The 25,049-nt window shown below is 57.7% G+C and overlaps 1 protein-coding gene across 1 annotated transcript; it reads left to right on the plus strand.

The window, feature by feature from the left end:
• The first annotated feature begins 9,249 nt into the window (after window positions 1-9,249).
• LOC125929973 (actin-like) lies at window positions 9,250-25,044 on the plus strand. The gene is made up of 5 exons (XM_049641578.1): window positions 9,250-9,385; window positions 13,523-13,651; window positions 16,854-16,964; window positions 21,314-21,398; window positions 24,854-25,044. The coding sequence occupies exons 1-5, from the start codon at window positions 9,272-9,274 to the stop codon at window positions 25,042-25,044; spliced, it is 630 nt and encodes a 209-aa protein (XP_049497535.1). The 5' UTR covers window positions 9,250-9,271.
• The last annotated feature ends 5 nt before the right edge of the window (window positions 25,045-25,049 follow it).

Consider the following 25,049-nt stretch of genomic DNA (forward strand, 5'->3'; position numbering starts at 1 on the left):
TGGTGGGCGGGGCCGGCCTCGACTTTGCTGGTGAGCCGGTGGGCGGGGCCGGCCTCGTCTTTGCTGGTGGGCGGGGCCGGCTGCGACTTTGCAAGTGCGCCCGCGTGGGTGGGCGGGGCCGGTCACGACCTCGCGGTCAAGCTGGTGGGCGGGACCGGCCGCGATTTTGCAGGTGGGTTGGTGGGCGGGGCTGCCCCCTCCTCCCGGGGCGGGAGTGGCTTTGGAGGCGCGCTGGTCCAGGCAGTGGCAGGGCAGCAGTTGCTGTGGGGGGACACCGGTCTTAACTGGCCACCAGTTAAGAAGGGGCGGGAGCCACATTGGAGGGGTGCCTGCTGGGGTGAGCAGGTTGGAGGGACCTGTGTGCAGGGGATGCAGGGGCAGGGTGAGAGGCGCTAGCGAGATAGATGGAGAGTGTCAGAATTCGCACCCACCAGCGTCAGGCCAGTGGTGCTGAAAGGGACAAGGAAAATGGTAGCCCACCAGAGCTTCCGTTCCTGGAGAAAGTTCCTGCAGATCCCCGCCCCTCCAGAACATGTCCTAAAATTGGTCGATAAATGTCCTTCGTGAATGGCCCCCGCCTCTGTGCTGGGTCTTGGACTGAGCGACGTTGCACGCTGGCCCTGTGAAGCTAGGGTCTTACATTTCTGTAGCCCTCCGGCTCTCCCAGAGTCAAGTCCGGCTGATTTTGAAAGCCAGACATTATGGGGGCTCATCTTTCCAGTGCAGATCCTGGCGGGGTACTGGAGGCGGGGCTTGAACCCCTGGCTCCCCAGGAAGAACCTGGAAGCCGAGGTATCCACCCTCCCCGCCCACAGATGGGTCCCTGCCCTGGGGGTTTTGTTCCCAACCAGCCTGTGTCTCTGCCCCACTACCCTTCCTGATGTGGCTTTTTCTGCACATGTTTAGCTGTGGCCGAGCTGTTCTGCAAGGAGAGAGTTGCTCTATGGGTAGCTGCAACCTTGGTGTGTCTGTGGAGGTGGCAGGGGGGTGGGGGGGAGGTGAGCTAAGGGTCTCCCTCCTCCACTGCCTTCCCATTCAGTCTGGAAATTACAAGCGTGATTAAAATCAAGGTTTACATGAGATGTTTGCAGGAAAGACATGTATGCACCCACATGCTAAGACTCCTGAGAGCTGCGTGGTGGGGTGGTGGGTTGATTTGATCATCTGTTTTCCTGTGTTTTTATTAAATGTTATTTTTCGGTAACTCCTCTGTAGGGTTGCATTACGGATTAGGGATGCTGCCTGTGACTGGGGCAGATCTGAGCTATTTGTAGACCTTCCGTCCTGAGCGGGCCAGGGAGAAGAGGGAATCCGGGCAAGGGAGGAGGTGGGGTCTGCCCTGGAGATGTGCTTCCGGCAGCTGTCGGGGCTGGGTTTCCGTGCTGCTGTGCACGGGACAGAGCCACTCCGGGAGGGACAGGGGCCCAGGCATGGGCTCGTACCTTTCTCGTCTGCAGGAGGGGTTCTGTTGAAAGTGAGTGTTGTTTGCCAGTTAGGTCAGGAGAGGAGAAAAAAGGTCAGGCCACGATGCAGTCAGAGTCTCTGGATGTGGAGTAGAATACCCCGTGCAGTATTAAGGCCTGAGTCTGCTGTGCGTATTGCTTTTCTAGGGAAGGGCAGATTGCTCTTAACGCACAGAACCCCCCTGCCCCTTACCGAACGCCGATCTTCAAATCTATGAGGGAGTGTTTGCAAAGCATGCCCTGGGTGTTGCTTGGGAAGACCACAGTGACTGGGGGACAGGGGTGGGATGGGTGTGGATGGGCGTGGCTTCCAGAAACTTGGCGTCCCTCCTCTCGAGAGTCACCAGAGAGGAAGGACCCTGCACACGTCAGACAGCTTCCGTCACCTCAGAATGTGGGTGGGGTGGGGGGTTTGCAGAGGGTCGTCAGTACGGCCACCTGGATGAACAGGGATCCTTCAGAAGGGCTCTTGGTGACAGGCAGGTAGCCAGGTAACCTCACCTGTCTCAAGACTTTACATACCTCCCAAACACTGGGACGTCCAAGGGTCCCTCTCTGATGCCTGTTGCCTGAGCCCCGTGCACATGTCCAGATACACCCTCCACACCTCACTTGGGTGTCTAGAAGGCGTCTCAAGCTCCACTCATCAGCAGCTCCTGATGTCTCCCCCAGAATGTGCTCTCAGGGCTGGTAAGTCTGCCCTGGTAGTTTCCTGGACCCAAACATGGAATCGTCCCTGACTCCCTTCTCTCCCCCCCATCCAGTCAGAGGCCAGTCCTACAGGCGGCCCCTGCAAACTGCCTCCAGGGTCTGACCACCTCCCGCCACCCCCCGGGACCCCAGCCCCAGCCTCCGCCCGCCCTCAGCTGGAGTGGTGCCGTGGCAACCCCAGGGCTGGCCTGCCTGCCTCTTGCCTGGACGCCTGGTCTGTTCTTAGCCCCAGAGCCGGACTGGTCCTGTTAAACACGAGTCAGAGCACGTCACCGCCACGCAGAATAAAAGCCAAGGTCGTTTGAAGGGCCTGCATTGACTCAGCAATGTCCTCCAGGGCCCCCAGTGCTCTGCAGCTTATAGACCTGAGCACGGGCTGTTCCCTCCGCCTGGAGCCCCCTCCCCAGACGTCGTGTGGCTCCCGTAAGGGCCTCGAGACTTTCCCGAACGTCCCCTTCGCAGTGAGGCCTTCCTGACACGCTCATCCCCGGGCCCCTGCCTTATTTTTCTTCACGGAACCTGCACTCCAGGCACAGAATATCAATCACCGGCTTACTTTGCCTGCCCCTCCCCCACCACAGCCCGGAGCACAAGCTTGGGGAGGGTGAACCTCTAGTTTGCTCTTGTCACAAAAGTCAGGGAGGGAGGGCGGGGGCTACGCAGGGTGCGAGTGGCAGGACACTTGCGGGCCCGTGGGGAGGAGACACCTGCCAGAGTGGGGGACCTGGCTGGTGGCAGAGTTCCACGACGAGGCATGGGCCTCGTCACCCTGCCCTCCGAGCGCCTTCGTGTTGGGGTCCAGGGGCTCACCGGTGCTTACAGCTCCTGCCTGGCTTCTGTAGGAGCTAGGTAGTCCTGAAGGCATGTCGCTTGATGAGCTAGAGATAAAGAAAGGGCGTAGGGACAAGCCAGTGGCCGGCGCAGTGAGAGTGTGGGAGGCACAGTGAGAGGTGGCCGAGCCTTGGAGGTACCCCCGCCTGCCTCTCGCAATCTGACCACGGAGGCCCGGAGAGGTGACTGCACAGTGAGGAGAAACACCGCAAATCCTAAGACATACATCAAGGGGAAAGTTCTTAGGAAAGAGGCTCCTGGGGAGGGAGGGTCGGCTGGACGGGAGCCGGGGGGGGGGGGGGGGCGGGGGGCGGGGGGGGGCGGGCGGGGGGCGCCCCCACGCGTCCGGCCGGTGGGGGGGGGGGGGGGGGGCGGTGCCGCAGTGCCCTGCCCCCGCCAGCCCCTCCTAAAGGCAGGACGCGTGGGGGCGCCCTGTTTGTTTTCTGAATTGCACTTTCCTTCCATTATTAATTTTGAAATATAGGCAATATGCCCAGCAATTGTACTTTTGGGTATTTATCCCAGAGAAATGACTCTGAAATAAATCAGAAATCGCTGAGAAGTCTCTCCACGGCCAACGGTCAAACTAGCTGGTGCGTCCATACTGAAGCGCTGTGGCCTGAGTGTCTGTGTCCCTGCCCCCCACCCCATCCGTGTGTTGAAACCCTAGCGCATCATCAATGGGTTGGTATTTGGAGATGGGGCCTTTGGGGGGTAATTCGGGACAGATGAGGTCGTGGGGATAGGGCCCCGTGACGGAATTAGTGCCCTTATAGGAAGAGGAAGAGACACGAGGTCTGTCTTTGCTTTGTGAGGACACAGAGAGCAGGCACCCTTCTGCACGCCGGGGAACAGGCCCCGAGCCAGCCAGTGCCTTCACCTTGGACTTCGGCCTTCAGGGGGTGAGGATAAGTCGTGTTGCTCAAGCCCTCAGCCCGTGGTATCTTGTCATAGCGGCCGAACCGACTTGGCCGTGCGGAATACAGCTCAGCGATAAAAAGGAGTAACGGTCGATGCACACAACTTGGAGGGATCTCTAGAGAATTCCACAGAGGGAGGAAACGGATCCCAGAGTTACGTGCTACGCGGTTCTTGTCACAAAATGATGGAACCGTAGCACCAGGTCGTGGTGACCAGGAGTCAGGGGTGGGGTGGGGTGGCTCTGAAGGGCAGCAGGAGGGACGCTTGTGACGGAATGTTCCGGAACTGCACCGCGGGGGTGGACACATGAGTCTTGCTACAACACAGTCACGTGGAATCACACGCGCGCACACACACACACACACACACACACACACACACACGAGGAATCTGGGCGAGACGTGTGGGCTGTGTTAATGTCACCATCCTGGCGCTTTGCATGTCTTACCATTGGGGGAAGAGCCCCTGGAGAAAAGCCGGGCAGGGGGCCGGCAGCTGCTGCAGGTGCTTTCTGTGGAGACCCCCTGGGGGCACAGGGAGCTGACAGCAGGGACAGAGTGCCCCTGTGCAGACGGACAGAAGGGCGGCCCAGAGCCCGCGCGCCCTTACCGCCCCTAGCCGTGGGGCACATGCCCTCCAAGGCCTTTCCACGCGGTGACTCACGCAGTCCTCACCCGGACCCCAGGGGTTCGCCGTTCCTGCCTCTCCTGTGGGAGGAAACCCAGCTCCAAAGTCTGCGTCGTTTTCTCCAGGCCCCTCGAGAGCTGAGAGCGTGCCTCCCGCGTCAGGACCCTTGAGCTTAACCGCCGAGCTGTGAGTCCTCTCTGCTCTCAGGTGCTTGTTCGTAACCTTTTATCTCTTCCTGTACGTGGAATTCTGTTTCCAAGCCCGCAGCGCTCAGAGCGGCGACCTGGAGGGAAAGGGGACTCCTCCAGTCGGGTTCTGGGCGCCGGTGATGGGGGCTGGCATCCGGGTGGCCGATCCGGGGCGTTTGCAGACATGCAGCGGGACCCTCGACACACAGAAGCAAGGCTGTTAAGCTGACCGCCCCCCGTGGCGCCTGCGGCCGCCTGCCGACCGGCAGAAGCAGCGTCACCGTGCCCCTGAGTCAGCACGGGTTCCAGAAAGCCAACCGCCTGTTTGTTCAGCCCTACCCGCCACGACGGGATGTGTGTGCCAGCCCCACGCTGGGCCACGCCCGCTCCCCTCCGCTCCGGGCGCGCACCGTCCTTTCCAGCAAGGTGCCCACAGAGGGGGCCCGCAGCCTCTTTCCACCTTGCCTCGTCCGGGCCAGGACGCCGGGCCCTCCTCCAGAGCGATACCTTTCCCTGCCGGGGGCCGAGCGCAGCTCTGTCCGGCAGTCGTGCCCTCCGACCAGCTCCCACCGTTCTCCATCCTAGACGGCGGCCTCCGCAGGTCAGGCTGGGGGCTGGGGTCCCTGCCGCAGGACAGCTCCGTGGAGGCCCCAGGCTCCAGAGCAACTGAACCAGGACAGGGCCCAGGAAAAGCACGACGGCGAACGTAACAGCTAAAGACAGCGTGCGGGGCCGTCTCCGGCCGGGACTGCTGTCCGGGTCGGTGCAGGGCCCCAAGGCCACCCCTGCATCACAGCACAGTGCCATTGTGCTGCGTCGTGATGGCCCAGGCTGCCAGGAGAAGACCCCTCACACCAGCGTCCCTGGCTAAGGAGGCAGGCAGGTTGGTAGCTTCCCCGAGGGCTGCTTGCGCGTCTGGAAAACGGGCGTGTTGTAGGAGGGTTGCCGTCGACGGAACGCCCCTTCCCGGGTGAACAGGGCCAGGGAGGCTGGTGGGTGCCGGCGTGGCAGGTGGCTTCTCACCGCGTTTTGTTCAGCAGCTCTGCGTTCACCGAGATGCTTTCACTGCTCAGTTAAGGTCTGCGGGACTCTTCTTTTTAAAAAAAATTGTTTTTTAATTTTTATTTTTAAGAGAGAGAGAGAAACAGAGAATGAATAGGGGAAGGGCAGAGAGAGAGGGAGACTCAGAATCTGAAGCAGGCTCCAGGCTCTGAGCCGTCAGCACAGAGCCTGACGCGGGGCTCGAACTCACGGACCGCGAGATCGTGACCTGAGCCGAAGTCGGACGCTTAACCGACTGCGCCACCCAGGCGCCCCTAACATTTATTTATTTTTGAGAGAGAGACAGAGCATGAGCAGGGGAGGGGCAGAGACAGTGGGAGACACAGAATCCGAAGCAGGCTCCAGGCTCCGAGCCGTCCGCACAGAGCCTGATGTGGGGCTCGAACTACGGAATGGAGAGATCGTGACCTGAGCCGAAGTCGGACGCTCAACCGCTGAGGCGCTGAGCCACCCAGACTCCCCAGACTCTTCCTCGTTTTTGAACAGAGAAAATGTCACTGGGCACCACCAGAAACTGCTGAGTAGGCACCAGGCCCCGCAGATACCTCGTCTCTTCCCAGGGAACACGAAGGTGAGAAGGAGGAAGCTTCTCCAAAGCCCCGGGGCTCTGAAGAATCCTAGGCTGCGTGCACTTTGGGGGTTTGTTTCTCCCATTTACCAATTAGCAGTTTTGTGTTTTCTCTGGATGCTTCCTTTTGCCTTCTTCCTCCAGCTTTTAAAAAAGACTTCTTTCCGGGTGGAATGGAACCGAATCACTGCTGTGGCCGCGTGCAATTCTAAAATCATCTGGGACCGGAAATCTCTGTGGGTCTTTTTCCGAACTTGAAAATACCGGGAGTCTTTTTGGGCTGGAAATAACGGCCTGCACATAGTAGGTCTGCAACAATTTTTTGAGCGCGTGGATCAATGGGCAGTGAAATCCACACAGGAAGCTTTTTTTTAAAAAAAATTTTCATTTGAGACAGAGAGAGAGCAGAGGAGGGGTGCAGAGGGAGAGAGGGAGAGACTCCTAAGCAGGCTTCACTCAGTGCGGAGCCTGATGCGGGGCTCACCTCCATGACCCTGGGATCGTGACCGGAGCCAGAATCAGGAGGTGGACGCTCAGCCAACCGTGCCACCCAGGTGACCAAGGACGGCCTGTTGGCAGAGGCTTCTCTGTCGACCCCGCTCGTCCAGGAGCAGGCAAACTTTTTCAGTCAATGGCAGTGGGAAATACTTTGCGCTTCGTGGGTCATGGGGTCCCTGTCAACTACTCGACTCTGCCGTGGCAGTGAGAAAGCAGCCACAGACGTATGTACACCACCGGGCATGGCTGTGTCCTAATAAAACTTTATTTACTCAAACAGAGAGCGGGCCAGATTTGGCCCGTGGGCCATAGCGTGCGGAGCCCTGCACTCCACGGACTCATCACTTCAACAGGACAGAGACCACATCTGTGTTCCCGCGGGACCCAGAACCGGATAGTTTAGTTTCGTCCAAATGTATTTTACCACGGTGCTTAAAACCTATTTTAAGAAATGCGGTCAAGTTACTATGTATTGTATTAAGGGGCTAAATTGAAAGGCTTGAAAATACCGACTTTGCTTCAGAAGGAAAAGCACGTGACACCATTACCTTTCTGGCTCTCGGATTTGGGAACCAGCTCCGTGAGAATTGTGGTCTGGGAAACGGCCAGCAGGGGACTCCCCGGGCACCCGGGAAAGGAAGCAGCTTGGCATGAGGAGCCTCAGAGTAAATTCTAGAGTCTCAAGGGTGGGCCCCATCCCAGGTTGTGCTGTGCACACACCGGGGTGCAGGACCTGAGATCCTGGGCGGGAGAGACTGAGCCAGAAGCCTTCTGCTGACACCGTGGTCCTTGGAGGCTTGCGGTGCTGACGTGCAGCATTCACCAAATAAACGCTTTGTTTTATTCTATTAATAATTTTTTAAGGTTTATTTATTTGGGGGGGGGAGGAGCAGCGAGAGAGGGAGACACAGAATCCGAAGCGGGCTCCAGGCTCCGAGCTGTCAGCGCAGAACCCGACGCGGGGCTCGAACCCACGAACCGTGAGATCATGACCTGAGCCGAAGTCAGACGCTCAACCGACTGAGCCCCCCCGGGTGCCCCTAACTGCTTCATTTTAAATGGCAGTGGGATGCCCTCATTTCTAGACCAAGAAGCATGACATCCTAGGGGAGCAAGGTGATGACTCTTGGGGCCACATTATTGAAATAACTGACCAGCTTCTGTCTGGGGGGGAAGGTGCATCCTGGGAGAGGGCACGTGCGGGGCTGAGCCTCGCCTGGGTCTCCCCTGAATTCAGCTCCGGCCCCAGCCTGCACGCCTCACGACTCCTGCAGATGAAGGGACTGTTGCTGTTCGAACACACCCCCTGGCTCAAATGCACGTACAGAGGAATAGGGAATAGTACGCGGTGCGGAACGCGAACCACGGCCACGTGCATCCATGCAGGAATGACCAAAGACGGAGCCACAGAAGAAACGTCCAGGGAGACTATTCCACCCACGTAAAAGCCAAAAGCAGGGAAGCACAGTGTCGTCTTTCGGGACTGATCCAGGTGTGCTGACCAGTAGAGGGAAGTAGGAGAATTGTCAACACACTTCAGGGCGATGGGCGCCCCTGGGAGCAGGCTCGGTGGGGACAGGTGCACGGGGGTTTGGGCGGGGCCTGCTGCCTCACACTGGGCGGCGGGTTATTAGTCACTCACTAAAACAGGTAGCTGTCTCCGAAACGTCCGCGAACGAACGTTACGTAAGGAGGAGGCGTGGACCCGGGCCATCTCTGTTCGTGACCGCAGGGTTTGCGGCGCGGTTTTCTGTAGGGGAGTGGATGACGGATGAACCGCACCTCGCGTGGGAGCCGGGCTTCGAGGTTCGGATGGGAGACGTGACATGGGACAGCCGTGATGATCCAGACGGGGCGGGGCAGGGGGAACCGCAGGGGCCTAAAGCAGAAGACCCCCGGGGGCGTCCTTGATCCGGCCGGCCGATGGCCGGCTCAGAGGTGCCAGGGCCCTCAGGGCAGCTCAGGTCACGATCTCGCAGTTTGTGAGTTCGGGCCCCACGTCGGGCTCTGTGCTGACACCTCACAGCCTGGAGCCCACTTCGGATTCTGTGTCTCCTCTCTCTCTGCCCCTCCCCTGCTCGTGCGTGCGCTCCCTCTCTGTCTCTCAAAAATAAATAAACATTAAAAAAAATTAAACAAAGAATTTTGAAAGCCCACTAGTTCCAGAAACTGCCCTCAGCACCCAGACGGTGACTTGACCCGGCTGGGGGGGGGGGGGTGGGGCCCCCTCCGGGCTGGGGGAGGGGCGACTGCACAGCCGTGAGCGCAGAGCCCACGTCCACCCCTCCCCCCGCCGTCGTGCCCCACATCCAGGCGGCACCTGCCCCGCCGTCGGGCGCCTCGCAAACGCTCGAATCACCCTGTCGTGTCTCCCGCAGCCCGTCCAGGCCACGCTCAACACGATGGACGTGCCCCTCGTCTGCGACTACGGCTCGGGCTTCAGCAAGGTGGGCTTTGCGGGCATGGAAACCCCCCTGGCCGTGTTCCCCACCCTCCTTGGGAAACTTCGACACGACGTGAGTTGCTCTGACCCTCGTTGTGCCCAGGGCTGCCGGGAGCGCGGGCGACGCGTCTGAGGCTCCGTGTTTGGCTCCCCCGGGCCTGTTCTCAGGACCGGATTTGCTGGTCCATCTGGTGATTGACTCCGTGTGTAAGAAATTCAGGTTTTTGCGTCAAGATCTCAAGGAGAACTCACTTTTCTGCAAACCCCGCGCAGACCAATCAAAAGTCACGTGCAGGCCGGAGGCACCTCTTCCTGAACCTTCCCCGGGGGCAGAGGATAGGACATAGGACGTGCTCCAGCTCGGCCGGCCAGACCTGCATGTCCTTTGCAAGGTGGCCACTCCCCCCTCCACCCCCGCCCCCCTCCCGCCACCGAGGGCCCTGCCACGTCCTGGAACTTCTCCCACTCGAAGCAGCTGTGAGACTCTCAGTTCACATAACGACTGTAACTCGCTGAGTTGACATGAGCCTGGTGGCCCTACCGGCGAGTTGCCGTGGGGCCCTTCTCCCCGAAGACGGGCCGGCATCTCTGAGAGGAAACGTGCTCATGTCCCTGTGTGAGCGAGCGGTAGAGGCAGGACCCCCTCCCCCCCCACCTGCCTTCAAGGCCCCGGTGCTGAGTCACCGTGCTCCTCCCTGGGAAGCCTACCCATCCGTGAGAGGGGGCACCTTGGTCACGTGGGGAGCCCCACATGTCCGGGTCCCAGGGTGATTACACCCGGGCTCTACATCACTTGGAGCAAATCAATGGCGATGTTTCTAGCAGGCTCGAGTTTTAAGACCCGCCTTCCTACCGGGGCATGCTGGGGGGCAGAAAGCCAGAGAGTCCCTGCCTTTCCCTAGGTGGGTCACGGCAGATGACTGTGCCCTCGCTGGCTGGCCGGCCCGTTTCTTCGAGATCGCAGGGCTTAGCGGTGAAGCGTGGGGGCCTGCGGGGTCAGGAGACCCACATCCGAACACCGGCCCTGCCTCCGCACTTGTGTCACTGGGGGCAAGTTGCCTTTGGGGCTCCGACTCCCCGTGCACAGGGCGGGGTGAACGAACACACACGTGCCACATCCGGGGGAAGCTTCAGTGAGGCGGTGCCCGAATGCCTGGCCCGGAGTCTGGCCCCTCGCGGTGTGGAACGGGGATGGGGATGATGCTCAGGGTGCCGGCGGTGAGGAACGTGAGTGTCCTGCTTGGGGCGGCCATGACCGGTGACCACGGACCTATTGTGTCCCAGCTCTGGAGGCCGGAGGTCCTAAATCAGGTGTGAGCAGGGCTGAGCTCCCTCCGCCGGTGCTAAGGGACCATCCTTCCTGCTCCTCCAGCTGCTGGGGCTCCGGGCGCCCCTGGGCTCGTGGCTATGCCCCTCCAGCCTCCGCTCTGTCTCACATCTCCTGCTTCTGGCTCTTATACGGACACTTGTCACTGGATTTAGCCCTCCCTCCCCCAATAATCCAGGATGATCCCACCTCAATATCCTTAAATTAAAAAAAAAATTTTTTTTTTAAGGTTTATTCGTTTTTCAGAGACAGAGAGAGGGAGAGCATGAGTAAGGGAGGAGCAGAGAGAGAGAGAGAGAGAGGGAGATACAGAATCCAAAGCAGGCTCCATGCTCCGAGCTGTCGGCACAGATCCCGACGCGGGGCTTGAACTCACAGATCCTGAGATCATGACCTGAGCCGAAGTCGGACGCTCAACTGACTGAGCCCCCCAGGCGCCCCTCAATATCCTTAAACTAATCGCATCTGCAAAGACCTTGCTTCCAAATACAGTCACATCCATATAGGTTCTGGGGCTTAGATGTGGACACATCTTTTGGGGGCCACCCTTCAACCCACTACAGCTGGGTTCTGCCTATTGTCCGTGGGCCCCGACATCATCCTGCTGTGCGGTTCTCGGGCTGGGACGCCCCTATCACCGGCTCCCCGTGGAGGCAGATTGGGAGGTAGAGGGAGGAGGCGGGCCTTCCTTTCCGTGTTCCTGCCCTGTTCTGCCCTGTGTCCTGCCCTCTCACAGCTCCCCGCGGCCCGCCAGCGGCCCTGGGGCTGTACTCTCCGGGCTCCCTCCGTGTTCCCTGCCGGCTCTTTCAAACTCCCAACGTTGCGTAACCGTTGCCCCGCATCCAGTCCTTCGAGAATCTGTTTTGAAATCCTTGGCGTGGCATCTGTGGTCCCAGCAGGTGCAATAATTCGTCCTGCAACGTGAAAGCTCCCACCGCCCCAGGGGAGGGACAGATCCCTGTTAGCTGTGCAGAGAGTGGGACAGTGGGAAGCAGGATTGTAGGTAAAACGAGTTACATACGCAATAAAGCAAAAAATCACAGGGAAAGAGATCAAATTCCTCGCCAAAATAGAGACGAGTGGCCATAATGAATTACAGTAAAGGGTGGAACTGAGCCGGGAGCACTGTTTCGGTGAGGCGCTGGGCCGCCGCCCTCCCCGCCTTCGGGGCCAGCCCCGGGCAGCAGGAGGGACGCTTCTCTGTCCAAGAGGAGTCAGCACCTGCCGGGATGCTCTGCGTGGGCTCACATTTCGCTCCAGATACGAGCCCCGCGGCCCCTCCGTGCTCTTGGGTCTGGCGGCGAGCCGGCAGTGAGAGCCCTGGCGGGAGGCCCCGCGCCCCGGAGGGGCACTCGGTCCACGGCCACCGGAGCGGCCGCTGCGACCCCAGCCCCGTCCAGCCGGGCATTTCAAGCAGTGGCTTCAGACCCCATGACACGCTCGTCCCCGCCCCGCAGGCATCCCTCGCCCTGCTCCCCTCGCTCGGGAAGGTTTGGCCAAGCCAGAAGCTTCCGAGGCAGGGCAGCGTGGACTGTCCACACCCGCGTGTCCACTCGGGTGATGAAGCGCGTTCCCATCGGCGGTCTCTCTGACTTGCTCCCCGACGGCCCCGCGGCAAGGAAGGCAGAATGGGAGACGTTCCATCCGAAGGAGACGGGGTGCGGCGCGGAGAAGGCCAGCGGCTTGCCGGGGTCTCGCGGATTGTCCCCCAGCCCAAACCCCTCCTCCTAGAGAGAAATTCCTCAGGCAAAAGAGCTCTGCGCACGTGAGCTGTGGTAGCCTCAAGAGCGGGCCTCTCTGAAATCCACGCTGCCACCGCGGCCCGGCATCCCCGTGGCACAACGGCTGCGTGACAACAAGGCCACGCTTCCTACAGACTGCTGAGCACGGCAGGGATCCCCAGACAGACCCGTTTCGGGAAACACGCGCCTCCCTTCCCGGACGACCGGCTCAGGAGCTGCCCGGTGGCCTCGCCGACCGCCCGCTGTTCCAGGGCACCCATCCAGCCCTCCGTCCTGTACCCAGGCTCGGGCTTGGACCACAGCCTGGTCGGGCGCCCCCGTCTTCTCTCACGTAGGTGGGTTCCTAGCGAGACCCTCACGCCTCTCGTGCTGTGTTGGTGTCTGCTTTTTGGCAGATGCAGATTTACACACGGACCAACCGGCAAATCCCTTCTGGATGACGGAATAAACGGTTCACCCTGCCACGAAAGCAGTTAGGTCCGTCTTCTTAAGGGATGACAAACTAAATTCACCTGCAGACCCTTCCCCCGGCGGGTTTCCAGGGTGAATGCAGCAGCCGGTGCCCCTGCCCGACACCGTGCCCTCCTCCACGGCTCCCCCCACCCCCGTTCCCCTCGGGTTTCCCACCTGCAAAGTGGACAAGGCCAGTGTCCTCAAGAACACTTTTTTTTAAATGACTTTTCTTTTTTTTTTCTTTTCTTTTTTAACGTTTATTTACTATCGAGAGACAGAGAGACACAGAGCGTGAGCAGGGGCGGGGCAGAGAGAGAGAGAGAGGGAGACACCGAATCCGAAGCAGGCTCCGGGCTCCGAGCCGTCGGCACAGAGCCCGACGCGGGGCTCGAACCCACGGACCGCGAGATCACGACCTGAGCCGAAGTCAGACGCTTCACCGACTGAGCCGCCCAGGCGCCCCCGGGGGCACTTTGACCTTGCAGGTCATTTTGCTAAAACGTCTTAGTGGCATCTTGAAATGGCACGCAAGCTTGAGAAGGCCACCACCGCCAGCGCCGTGACCTGGAGCGGTCCCCCAGCTGCGCGTCACGGCTCCTCGCCATTGCTCCTCGTGCGTCAGCACGTGGAAGCCAAGTGGAGGTGAGTCACCCCCGAGAGCTGACCTGTCCTGGCCTGTGTCTTTCAGAATCCGCTGGTGGGGATGGGCGAGGAGGACTGGTTCCTCGGAGACGAGGCTCAGCATAAGCGAGGGGAACTTAGCCTGCAATATCCCATCTCCCGGGCAACCGTCACGAACTGGGCCAACATGGAGAAGGTAGGCTGCAGCTCCTGCTGGGGTGGGACCTGTCCACGGGGCCCCTACTGACGTTCGGGGGGGCATATCTGCTCCCTGGCACTGGCGGGGGGGAGGCGCCCTGGCATCCGGGCCTCTCTGGGCCTCTCTCTTGGCCCCCGTGGACGCCACACCACGCTACGAACCACACGGGTCGTGGGGCCTGAGACCCGAGCCTGAATCCTGTCTCCACGACTTATCATCTGTGTCCTTTTGGACGAGTCACCAGCCTCCCTGGTCCTCTGTTTCCTTACCTGTAAGAAAGGGGTATGATTTTTTCTTGCATGTAGTGCTGTTGTATGCACTCGAGGAAGTGGCTAAACAGTCCTGAATCCACTCCACGCCTGTTTAAAGCAACAAGCAGAAAAACGGGAGATGACAAGCGTTGGCCTTGGGACCTCACGCAGGGCTGGTGGGAACGTAAAATGGTGCAGCCACTCGGATCGCGGTGCGGAGGTTCCAAAACATGAAAGAATCGAAGACGAGGGCGGGAAGAGACGTCCGCACACCCACATTCGCTACGGCCAAGGTGTCCGTCGGCAGATGGATGGATAAACAGAATGCGCTGCGCACATAACGGACTATCACTCCGCCTTGGAAAGGAAGGAGGTTCTGACACCCGCTTCAACACGGCCGGACCTTAAGGACATGAGGCTGAGTGAAATGAGCCAGGCAGAAAAAGACAAAAACCGTGGGATTCCGCCCATACGAGGACTCTGAGTCGTCCGATTCGTGGAAACAGAAAGGTGGACGGCGGGCACCGGGGGGCTGCGGGAAGGGGAATGGGGAGTTAGTGTTTAACGGGACAGAGCTCTGGTTGAGGACGGTAACAAATTTCTGGAGACGGATGGTGTTCAAGGTTGCACAGCAGTGTGACTATACTTAGTGCCACCGAGCTGTGCGCTTTTTAAAAAGGTTGAATTGGTGAATTTTATGGTATGTACATTTTACCATGAGAAAAAAATTCCGTAGGTCGGTGCAATACAGACGTATTCGATATGGCGATTTGAACCGCTCTGTCTTAGCAACCGAAGGTTCTGATCAGGGTCTCCATATACGGCTGAAGTTTGCACGCTGCCTAGGAAGATGTATTAATTATCTACGCTGCATAACAAATCACCCCCAAACTTAGAAGCTTAAAACACCGATGGCCATCTACTTCCTCTCACGGTTTTTGTGGGTCAAGAGTTTGGGAGCGGCTCAGTTGGGTGGTTCTGGCTTGGGGTCTTTCGTGGAGCAGCAGTCAGGAGTCAGCTGGGGGTGCATCATCTGAAGGTTCGACCGGGGCTGGAGCAGACATTTCCATGGTGGTGCTCCATGGGGCTGGCAAGGTGGCCCTTCTTGGGGACTTTCTGCAGGGGCCCTGGAAGGCCCTCACGGCATGGTGGTTGACTTCCCCTGGAGGAAACAATCAAGGCGGCCAACGTGAAGGCTGCGATGGCTTTATGATGTAGCCCTACGGGCCACACACGCCTTCACTGTTGGTATATTCTGTGGGTCGCACGAGCCAGTCCTGGTTCAGCGGGGGAAAGGTCTGCACAGGGTGTGGATGTCAGGAGGTGTGTGTTCATTGGGGTCGTCTTGAAGGGGTTGTGGGAGTGTCGCTCACAGACACTTCCTGTCTACACGGCTGAAGCGTTGGCTCTGATTCTGGCTGTAGCCCTCCGTTAGCATGCCACAGGGAATACAGAAACTGAAGCGGTGTAGACAGGTCTTTGGAGTGTGCGGCCCACCAGCCCCTGGGCCCCGGGCTGCCTGGGCCGTAGCCTCCACCCTCCCCTCCCCTCTCTGGTGCAGGCTCAGCTGCCTGGCTGACCCAGTGGAGCTGACTTCTGGTGTGTCTTCACCTGGTTCAAGTTCTTGGTTCAACGCTTGTCCAAATACCGGGGTCATTGCAACGATCCTCCCCCATGGTACCCCTCCTCCTCCCTCGCCCCCCCCCCCCCACGTTCACCCCCACACGGCCTGTCGAGTGACTGTTCTCCATCTGATCGTGTCACTTCCCTGCTCCAGTCCATAGTGGCTGGACATCTAGCTGTGAGCCCACCCATCTGGCCTTTGGGTTTCATGGGCGCCACGTTGCCGTGTGTTTCCGCGTCCCCCCTTCCTGAAACCCTTCCTCCATTGAACTTCCCCTCACTTCTGTTTTCAGTTCCCCATGGAGCCTCCTCCCCAGAGGCAGGCAGGAGCATTATTCATTGCTTGTTGAGCACCTACTGTGCACCAAGCACTCGGTAGGTGCTGTGGCCTGAGTCGTGTCCCCCAGTTTCTTATGTTGGAGTCCTGCCCCTGAGCAGCTCAGAACATGACCGTATCTGGAGATGGGGTATTTAAAGAGGTGACCAAGGGGCGCCTGGGTGGCTCAGTTGGTGAAGCACCCAACTTCAGCTCAGGCCATGATCTCGCGGTTCGTGGGTTCGAGCCCCGCGTCGGGCTCTGTGCCAGCAGCTTGGAGCCTGGAGCCTGCTTCAGATTCTGTGTCTCCCTCTCCCCCGCTTCCTCAAAGGGGTCACTGGGGTGGGCCCTGATCCCACGTGACCGGGGTCCTCGTAAGAAGAGGGGATCAAGACACAGACACGCACGGAGGGACAACCCCGTGAGGACACAGGGAGAGGATGGCCGTCCACACACAAGGAGAGAGGCCTTGGGAGGCCCCGGCCCTGCCCACGCCTGGACTTCGGGCTCCGGCCTCCAGGACCGGGAGGCTGTTGTTTAAGTCACTTGGGCTGTGATCTCTGTTACGGCGGCCACAGGAAACAAATACGCTCGGTTTTCTACAAACGTTGTGCCAGACCCTCTACGATGTCCTCATGACCCTCTCCAAGGAAGGGAAAGTTTTCCATTTTATAGACGAGGAAACAGCACATCAGAGTCAAGTTCCTTTTCTGGGCCCACGCCTGGTGCCACGCTCCCCCCTCTGTGTCTTGGGGCCCATGTCTGCTGCCCAGTCAGACGAGGACTAGGCCTCACACATCGTTGTCTGCTCCCCGTCCTGACTCCAGGCTCGGCACACGCACGGAGCTTCTGTGTCTTGTCTCATCTGCAGCCGCTCTGTCCTTCCTGCTGTGAATCACATAAGCTACTGCGGAAGCCACTTTGCAGGGTAGACAGGTTCCATCGCACTTCCAGAAGATCGGCCGTGGCTCACGGACGTGCCTCACCGCGTCTCCTGCTCTCTCCACAGATCTGGCATCACTCCTTCTACCAGGTGCTCCGCGTCGCCCCGGAACAGCATCCTCTCATGGTGACGGAGCCGCCTTTAAACACAATGTCCAACAAAGAGAAGATGTTACAGGTAAGGGGCCACGTGGTGGGCGGGTCAGGGAACAGGCCACGGGGAGGGCAGCTCTGGCCTCCCCTTGAGCCTTGAACCTCGGGGACCCCCTCAGGGCGTCATCCCTTTGCTCAGCGAGATGAAGACACGGGAGAGATCTGTCCCCTTTGACCCCGGCGGCAGGCATGACAGGTGCCACGGGAGAGCTCACCAAGGGGTCACCAAGTGGGTGAGCATTTGGACCTCGCAGCCAGTCTATGGGCTGGGCAGTTACAGTCCCTTTGCACAGAGGAGGAAATCGGAGGGTCTAGGGGTGGAAGTAGGCAGGGCAGGTGGCTGGGAGGCCCACTGGGCCCTCGAGGCCTGACCCTGCGGCCTTGCTCTCTCGGTGCGGTTTGTCCTGCTTGGAGCTCCAACCTGCCTTGAGAGCTCCCACCTTCCCCCTGGGCCTGCCCCCCGGCAAGGAGTTGGTGGTGTGTGTGGATCGGATCGACCAGGTTGAACTGGGTTGAGCTGGTTCTCGGAGGCTGTCAAGGACGGGCCGGGGAAGGAAGGAGAGTGCCCCCCAGCAGAGCCCTCTTAGGGCTGGAGTGAGGTCCAGGTGGGGAGGGGCCGCAGGGCCGCCGCTGGCTGTCCAGGTTCCAGATGCGTCATGAGGCTTTGCCTAATGAGGACGTCCAGGAGCTAATTAAGGAAACGGCAAGGTTCTGCCACCTGGCCCACAGCCCCTAGAGCCTGATGGTGTCCCCTGCAGTGAGCAGTGACCCGAAGGGCAGGCCAGCGGCCCCCAGCACCACCTGCCCATAGAGGAGGCCTGTGCCGTGGCCCAGAAACAGAGCCATCAATCCCGGCACGGGCGTGAGCTGCCGCCTCGTTTAACACAAAGCCCCGAGGGGGCCGACGAGTCTTCCTCTGCACATGGACAGGTGGATCGCAGAAGTGGGCCACGGCTGGGCTCCACGTGGACACGGGCACAGAGCCCACGGCTTTGAAACAGCAGGGATCCAGGCTGAGAGCAGCGTGTGCCCATCGGAGCCCCAGCGAGCTGGAGAGAGAAGAGGGAAGCAGGACTGTCCCTCACCTGAGGGCGATGTGCCTCTTCCAAACTGTCTCAGGGCTCTCTGGAGAAAGAGTGGGACACACACACACACACACACACACACACACACACACACGTGTATATGTAGAAAGAGATCTGTTCTGAGGCATTGGTTCACACGATTATGGGACTGACAGATGCCAGGGTCTGCAGGGCGAGTCAGCAGGCTGGAGCCTTTTGCTCTATTCAGATCTTCAACTGATTGGATGAGGCCCACCTACCGCGGGGAGGGTAATTGGCATTACTCAATCCATCGATTTATGTTAATGTTTATCATCCAATGTCAATATCAATGTTAATGTTATCCAAAAACATCCTCATCGACAACTCAGAATAATGATTGGCCAAATGTCTGGGCTCCCCGTGGCCCAGGCAACCCGGACACGTAAAATTAACCCTCACACAAAGCGTTGTGCCGGCCACACAGCCTGTCTCCGGCACTTGTCCACCTCTCCGGGGTCCACTGCCTGTCTTCCTGCCCTGGGTCTCTCTGAATTCACCCCCTAATTATATGAGGGTCCCAGCAGGAAACCAAAGGGACCCTCACGTGGGGTCATTTCGATGAGACTTTACCGAAGAGATTATATACAAAGGCAAGCCTACGTTCTAGAAGAGGGACGTGAACGAGAGCTCTGGGCTAGTATCAGGAAGCTGTTGCCTGCTAAGCCCGACAGGGCCCGGGGGGTTAGTAGCCCTGAGAGGGCCTCTGCCAGGAGCCGTGGCCTCGGAGGGACCAACAACGAAGGAGCAGGGGGATAGCTGTACTCCTCCCCTCTCCGCCTCCCTCAGACCTCTCTCCAGGGTCCCCACGGGCGGAACCCAGGGGGTCGCCCACAGAGGGGGGCCCGTGGCTACAGTCCAGGGCACAGAGTGGTCAAGAAGGATGGAAGCTTCTGCAGGAAGACGGGGGGCAGCCAGCAATGGTGGCGCGCCCCCCGGGCACGGGGAACACCACCGCCGTGCGGAAAAATAGACTTTTCCCCATCTGTGGGCTCTTCCCTGCAGAGTCCCTCTGTCCCGACGCCAGCCTCCCAGGCTCCTCCCGGAGGCTGGGACAGACTGAGAAGGGCTGGGCTGACTTCTCCCGGAATAAGTCTGTGTGCGAGCAGGATGCCTGGGGCCATGGCCCAGCAGAGAGGCCAATGCGGGGAGCAGCCCAGCGTGTAGGGAAAAGCCCAGCTTGGCCTCAAGACCCGGATTCTGGCCCAGGCTCTCCCAGCACGGGTGACCTGGGGAGGAATATGCATCCTCGAGGTGTCCTGATTTCCCCATCAGAAGGATGGTAATGGTGTCACCCTGGGGGTGTCGCGGAAAGGAAATGAATCCACGCCGTGAGATGCGTGTCACGGGGCTTAGTGGCTGTTGAGCATTCAGTAGATGCTGCTTCCTGTTCCTCGGCCTCGGAATTCTCATCTGCAAAATGGGATTTTGATCGCAGGAACCCAAAGACCCTTCCAAGCTCTGAGACCTCCGGCTTCACCTCAGGCCAGGGGAGCTGAGGTTGGGTTTTGTCTTTGTGCTTTTAGGGGGCGGGGTCTCTAGTGGGATCGCAAAAGCTGCCCGTCCACACCCGCCACTCCTCCACCAGGATGCAAGTTCCGGGGGCACCAGACAGTAGCACAGACTCCCGGACACTGCCCGCCTGCCCTGTGTCCTTCGAGGTGGTGCCTGTGTCCGGGCCTGGCCTTCCACATGCCATGTTACAAACGCACATCCCGGTGGCCTCCACTTGGGGGCCGTGGTGAATAAAGCCGGTGCGAATAGGCGTGAACCAGTCTTTGCAGGGACACACGTTTTCGCTTCTCTTGGGTCAGTCCCCTAAGCCCCCCGGGCGGCTGCCCCCAGACACGTGCTTAGTGACCCCCCCGGGGAGTCACACGCTCAGTGGTGGACCCGGCTCTGTGGAACATCGTTGTCTCAAATGCTGGCTTTACTGGGTTTTGGGGTCTTTGGCCAGAGGCCGGCCGGATCACTCCCCAAGCAGCCTGCACCCCGACCATTCCCCTTATTGTCCTGTCCCGCTCAGGGCCACTGCTCGCCTGCCCTGCTTGTCCCCACAGCTAGGGACAGCCCCTAGGCCCAGGAGCCCGTGAAATTGTTCAAGGGAGCCAGCCCACAGGGCTCCCTCCAGAGCCAGCTAACCACCCTGCCGGCCGCCCACAAGGTGCTCCCCGACAGCTCCAGCTGGCTGTCATCCTGTCCCCCGGGTGCCATCCTCCCGTGGCCCCGCCTGGCCGGTTTGGAGCTGCAACAAAGTCTGCCTTTCAACCGTCCGAGTGACCCCGCGTTGGTCCCACCCTCAAAAGAATCTTTAAATTGAGGCGCCTGGGGGGGCTCAGTCGGGGACGCATCTGACTTCAGGTCGGGTCACCATCTCGTAGCTCGTGAGTCCGAGCCTCGAGTCGGGCTCTGAGCCGCCAGTGCGGAGGCTGCTTGGGATTCTCTCTCTCCCTCGCTCTCTGCCCCTCCCCCACTCACGCTTTCTCTCTCTCTCTCTCTCGGACTAAATAAACTTAAAAAAAGGACCTTTAAATTCCTGTGGCACCATCTCGCAGGAAAATCACTCGCTCACTCAGCCAGCGTCACAGAGGCAGTACCTCGTCGCGTCTGGCAGCCCGGGTTCATGTCGCACCCCTGACACCTGCTCCCTAACATGTTTGTCCACTGGTCTCCCATGTGGACAGGGGAGGACGGTGTCACATACCTCCGGGGGGACGCCGCGGGCGGCAGGATCAGGACTGTGTCTCCCCTGTTCATGCCTATGTGCAGGCAGTACCCAGGAGAGCGTTCTTGACCAAGCCAACGGTGAGCTTTTGCTGTCGCCATTATTACAAAACAAGGGACCATCCCAGGTCAAAGCGTTGGGATTTGCGTAAGGTCCGCCTACCCTCCAAGAGCAGAAGGGGCGAAGACGTGGAGAGAACAATGGTGGCGCTGGGAAGTCAGCACCATCCCCGTGGGGATAACACGGTGGTCTGCAAGATGTTGCGATGCCCTCACATCAGTCTCGTGACTAAGGTCTCCCCTCGCCATAAGGTCCCCGGGAAGGACGTGAGCCCGCGTCACAGGCTGGGAAACGGTGTCACAGGGCTCGTCAGGGCAGAGCTGGGGTCAAGTGTGGCACGCTCCCTGGCCCCGTTGCCTGGATCTCTGGGGCAGCCAAGTGCCTCCTACCGGTGGGCTTTGTGAGCCCGGGAGCTAAGGGAAGACCCACCCGCTCCTCCAGCCTCTGGCCTGGCCGTTAGCACGGTAGTGTTCTTGTTCTCCGCAGATCCTGTTTGAGACCTTCAACGTGCCCGCCTTGTACTTAGCCAACCTGGGAGTCCTTTCTCTATACGCCTCCGGCCAGACCTCCGGTGAGTGGCCCTGCTCCTAACTCCCCTTGTGTCCCTCCCGGGCCAGCAGTTTGCTTCCACTCAGCGCATGTCCTTCCTCCGCAGCTTTACTGAGGTGGGATTTGTGCCCGGCAAAGTCAGCGTGTCCACGCTGTGCAATGGGATAGGTTCTGACGCGTGGATACGCTCGTGCGGCCATCGGCGCAGTCGAGATGATGAACATATTTGTTGCTGCTAAACCCTTCCCCTCCACTCCCCACGCTCTGCTCTAGTCTGTCCTCAGATGAGATTGCATTTTCTAGAAATTTGTATAGATGGTTGGGTATAGGGGGCGCCTGGGTGGCTCAGTCGATTAAGCGTCCGACTTCAGCTCAGGTCATGATCTCACGGTCCGTGAGTTCGAGCCCCGCGTCGGGCTCTGGGCTGACGGCTCAGAGCCTGGAGCCTGCTTCCGATTCTGTGTCTCCCTCTCTCTGCCCCTCCCCTGCTCACGCTCTGTCTCTGTCTCTCTCAAAAATAAATAAACATTAAAAAATTTGTTTTTAAATGTTTTTGGGTATATACCCTTTTTTCAAAGGTTTTTTTTTTTTTTTTTTTTTTTTACGCAGCATAACTATTTGGAGAGTAGTTCATTTCTTTTTTTCTCGCCAAGCAGTATTCCGTTGTGTGAACTCCCTGTAGTTTGCTTATCTCTTTACCTCCGGATGGACATTTGGGTTGTTTCCAGCTGGGAGCTCTTATAAATAAAGCTGCCGTGAACATTTGCCTGCAGGTCTTTGCGTGGACACACGCTTTCATTCCACTTGGGTAAAAACAGCTAGAAGTGAAACGATGGGGCCAAATGGTAAGTGTATTTTAGCTTAAAAGAAAAAATCCGCCAAACTAGCGGCCAGCGTGGTTGCGTGCTCCACTGGGATTTCACCAGCCACGTGAGCGTGCGGTTCCCACGCAGATTGGCGTGGCCGGTCTTTGTCATCGTGGCCCTTGAAGCAGGAGGGCGGTAGTTATCTCGCGGTACCATTTGGTGTGCGTATAGATGTCCAGTTGGCCCCACACCACTTGTTGAAAACACCCTGTGTTCTTCATTGAATTGCGTCTGTGCATTTCTTCTGGAAAACCAGTTGTCCGTGTACGTGTGGGTCTATTTCTGTACTCCGTATTCTGTCCCGTCGATCTACTCATCCACCTGTGGGCTGATGCCACATTGTGTTGATGTCTAAGTCTTGGAATAAGAAGTTAGTGTGGCAGCTTTTGGTCTCTTGTTTTATAATGGTTTTTTTTTTTTTTTTTTCCGGAGAACATTCCAGGTTCTTTGCATTTCCGTATGCATTTCAGGGTCAGTTTGTCAATTTCTATCAAAACAGCATCTTGGGGCACCTGAGTGGCTTAGGTGGTGACACATCCATCCTCTGCTCAGGTCACGATCTCATGGTTCGTGAGCTGGAGCCCCACATCGGGTTCTCTGCTGTCAGCGCGGAGCCTGCTTGGGATCCTCTGTCCCCCCCTCTCTCTGCCCCTCTCCTGCTCTCTCTCACTCTCTCTCTCAAAAATAAATAGACATTGATCAAAACCCAAAGATGCTTTTTTTAGAACTGCATTGGATTTATAGGTGTCTCTGGGGACAACTGATATCTTGACAACGATGTCTTCTAATAAACATGGAGTATCTCCTAAGGGTTCTCTAATTTCTCTGGGCAGTGATTTGTGGTTCACGGTGCAAACATCACGCAAATCTTTCATCCGATTCATTCCCAAGTATTTTATATGTTTTGATTGTATCATAAATGGTATCTTTATTTAACTTTCCGATTGTTCAATGCAAGTATACAGAAAACAAGTGTCTTTTGTATAATGATTTGTATCTCGGCACCTTCATTAAACTCTTTTATCGGTGCTGGTAGGATTTTCTACTTAGGCAACGCTGTTGTCTATAGTTTAACTCCTTTATTTCCAAATTGGGTGCTTTTTATTGTTTTTTTTTTGTTTTTGTTTTTGTTTTTGTTTTTGTTTTTGTTTTTCCCCCTTGCCTCATTGCTCTGGCTAGAACCTCTGGTACAATACTGAGTAGAAATGGAAATGGTGGGAGCAGACATCCGTGGCTTGTTCCTGACCCCAGAGGGAAATCATTCAATTTTACATTACTAAGTGTGTTGTCAGCTGTAGCTTTTTCATAGACATCCTTTCGAGGGAGTTATCGTGTATTCCTAGTTTGACGAGAGGTTTTTTCTTTTTAAATCACGAATGGATAGTGGATTTTGTCAAATGCATTTTCTGCCCCTACTGATATGGTCATGTGGATTTTTCTCTCTTAGTTCTTTAACATGGTGAATTGCACTGATTGATTTCTGACTGTTAAAACAACCTCGCATTCCTGAGATAAAACCAATCTGGTCATGATGAGTTAGCCTTTGTATATATTTGCTAAAACTTTGTTTAGGAGTTTTGTGTCTGTGTTCATGAGGGATCATGGTCTGCCGTGTTCTTTTCTTGTGACGTCCTGTCTCTCAGGGACCACTGAGACTGTCCTTTGTTGCTTGATGTCCGATATCTTGAGAACTGTTGTTTCCTGTATTTTATTCTCTGTTTTAGGTGTTTCAGGGGTGTGTTGGGGGACCCCCTCCTTGTTCCACAGCTTACCTGGACATGGAGGTCTTCTTGACCCATTTTTGCCTCATTTACAATGTGAGGACCTCAGGACGCCTGGGTGGCTCAGGTGGTTAAGCGTCTGACTTCAGCTCAGGTCATGATCTCACGTTCATGGGTTTGAGCCCCACGTTGGGCTCTGTGCTGACGGCTGGGAGCCTGGAGCCTGGAGCCTGCTTCGGATGCTGTGTCTCCCTCTCTCTCTCTGCCCCTCCCCTGCTCACACTCTCTCTTTTTCTCTCTCTCCCTCAAAAATAAATAAACATTAAAAAAAAAAATAAATGTGAAGGCCTTGGTTACCAGATCCAACATGTGAAAAGAGCCTACCGCCCAGACCCCTGGTCCGCTCTTAATGGCCCCATGTCATGCTTTCACACAAAGTGAAACCTGTGTCCCCGTGACCACATCACATCTTTTGGACTAGCACAGAGACCTGTACTTTGCCTTGCTAACTAAAAAGTAAACCTCCTTCACCACACCCAGCCTCGTCTGACAATCGAGTTGTGCCCCGAGTTTTTTAGGGAGAGAGCTATTAAGAGCAGAATATTCTCCCCCTCTTACCCTTTGACAACTGTTGCTAACAACTGTTGCTAACATCTGTGTGTCTGGTCGAGTAAGAAAATTTGCAGGTGTTCTGTCCAAAACCCTTGGCCCTTGCTTGGTCTGATCCAGATAGGCTTTTTATCCTAGCACACCCCCCTACAGAAGAAAGTTTATTCCTCAGACCCTTTGCCTTATCTTCTTATTATCTTATTATCTCTTCCTGGAGACTTGACATTGGTAAGGGATATCATGCACCCTGTGTTATGATGCCAACATGTTCTCTTGTCTAGGAACAGCCATTGAGTCTGGAGAAGGAATGACGTACTTTGTGCCCATCATTGATGGCTGTCCTTTGCATCAGTCAACCATCCAGATGGACATGGCAGGCCAAGACCTAACCTCGTATCTCCTGCAACTACTGACAGACGGTGGGCACTCGTTGGTGAGCACAGGTAGGAAATTGCCACTCTTGTCCAGGTGAGCCAG

Source organism: Panthera uncia, chromosome D1 (assembly GCF_023721935.1).
Source record: "Panthera uncia isolate 11264 chromosome D1, Puncia_PCG_1.0, whole genome shotgun sequence".
Classification (NCBI taxonomy): Eukaryota; Metazoa; Chordata; class Mammalia; order Carnivora; family Felidae; genus Panthera; species Panthera uncia.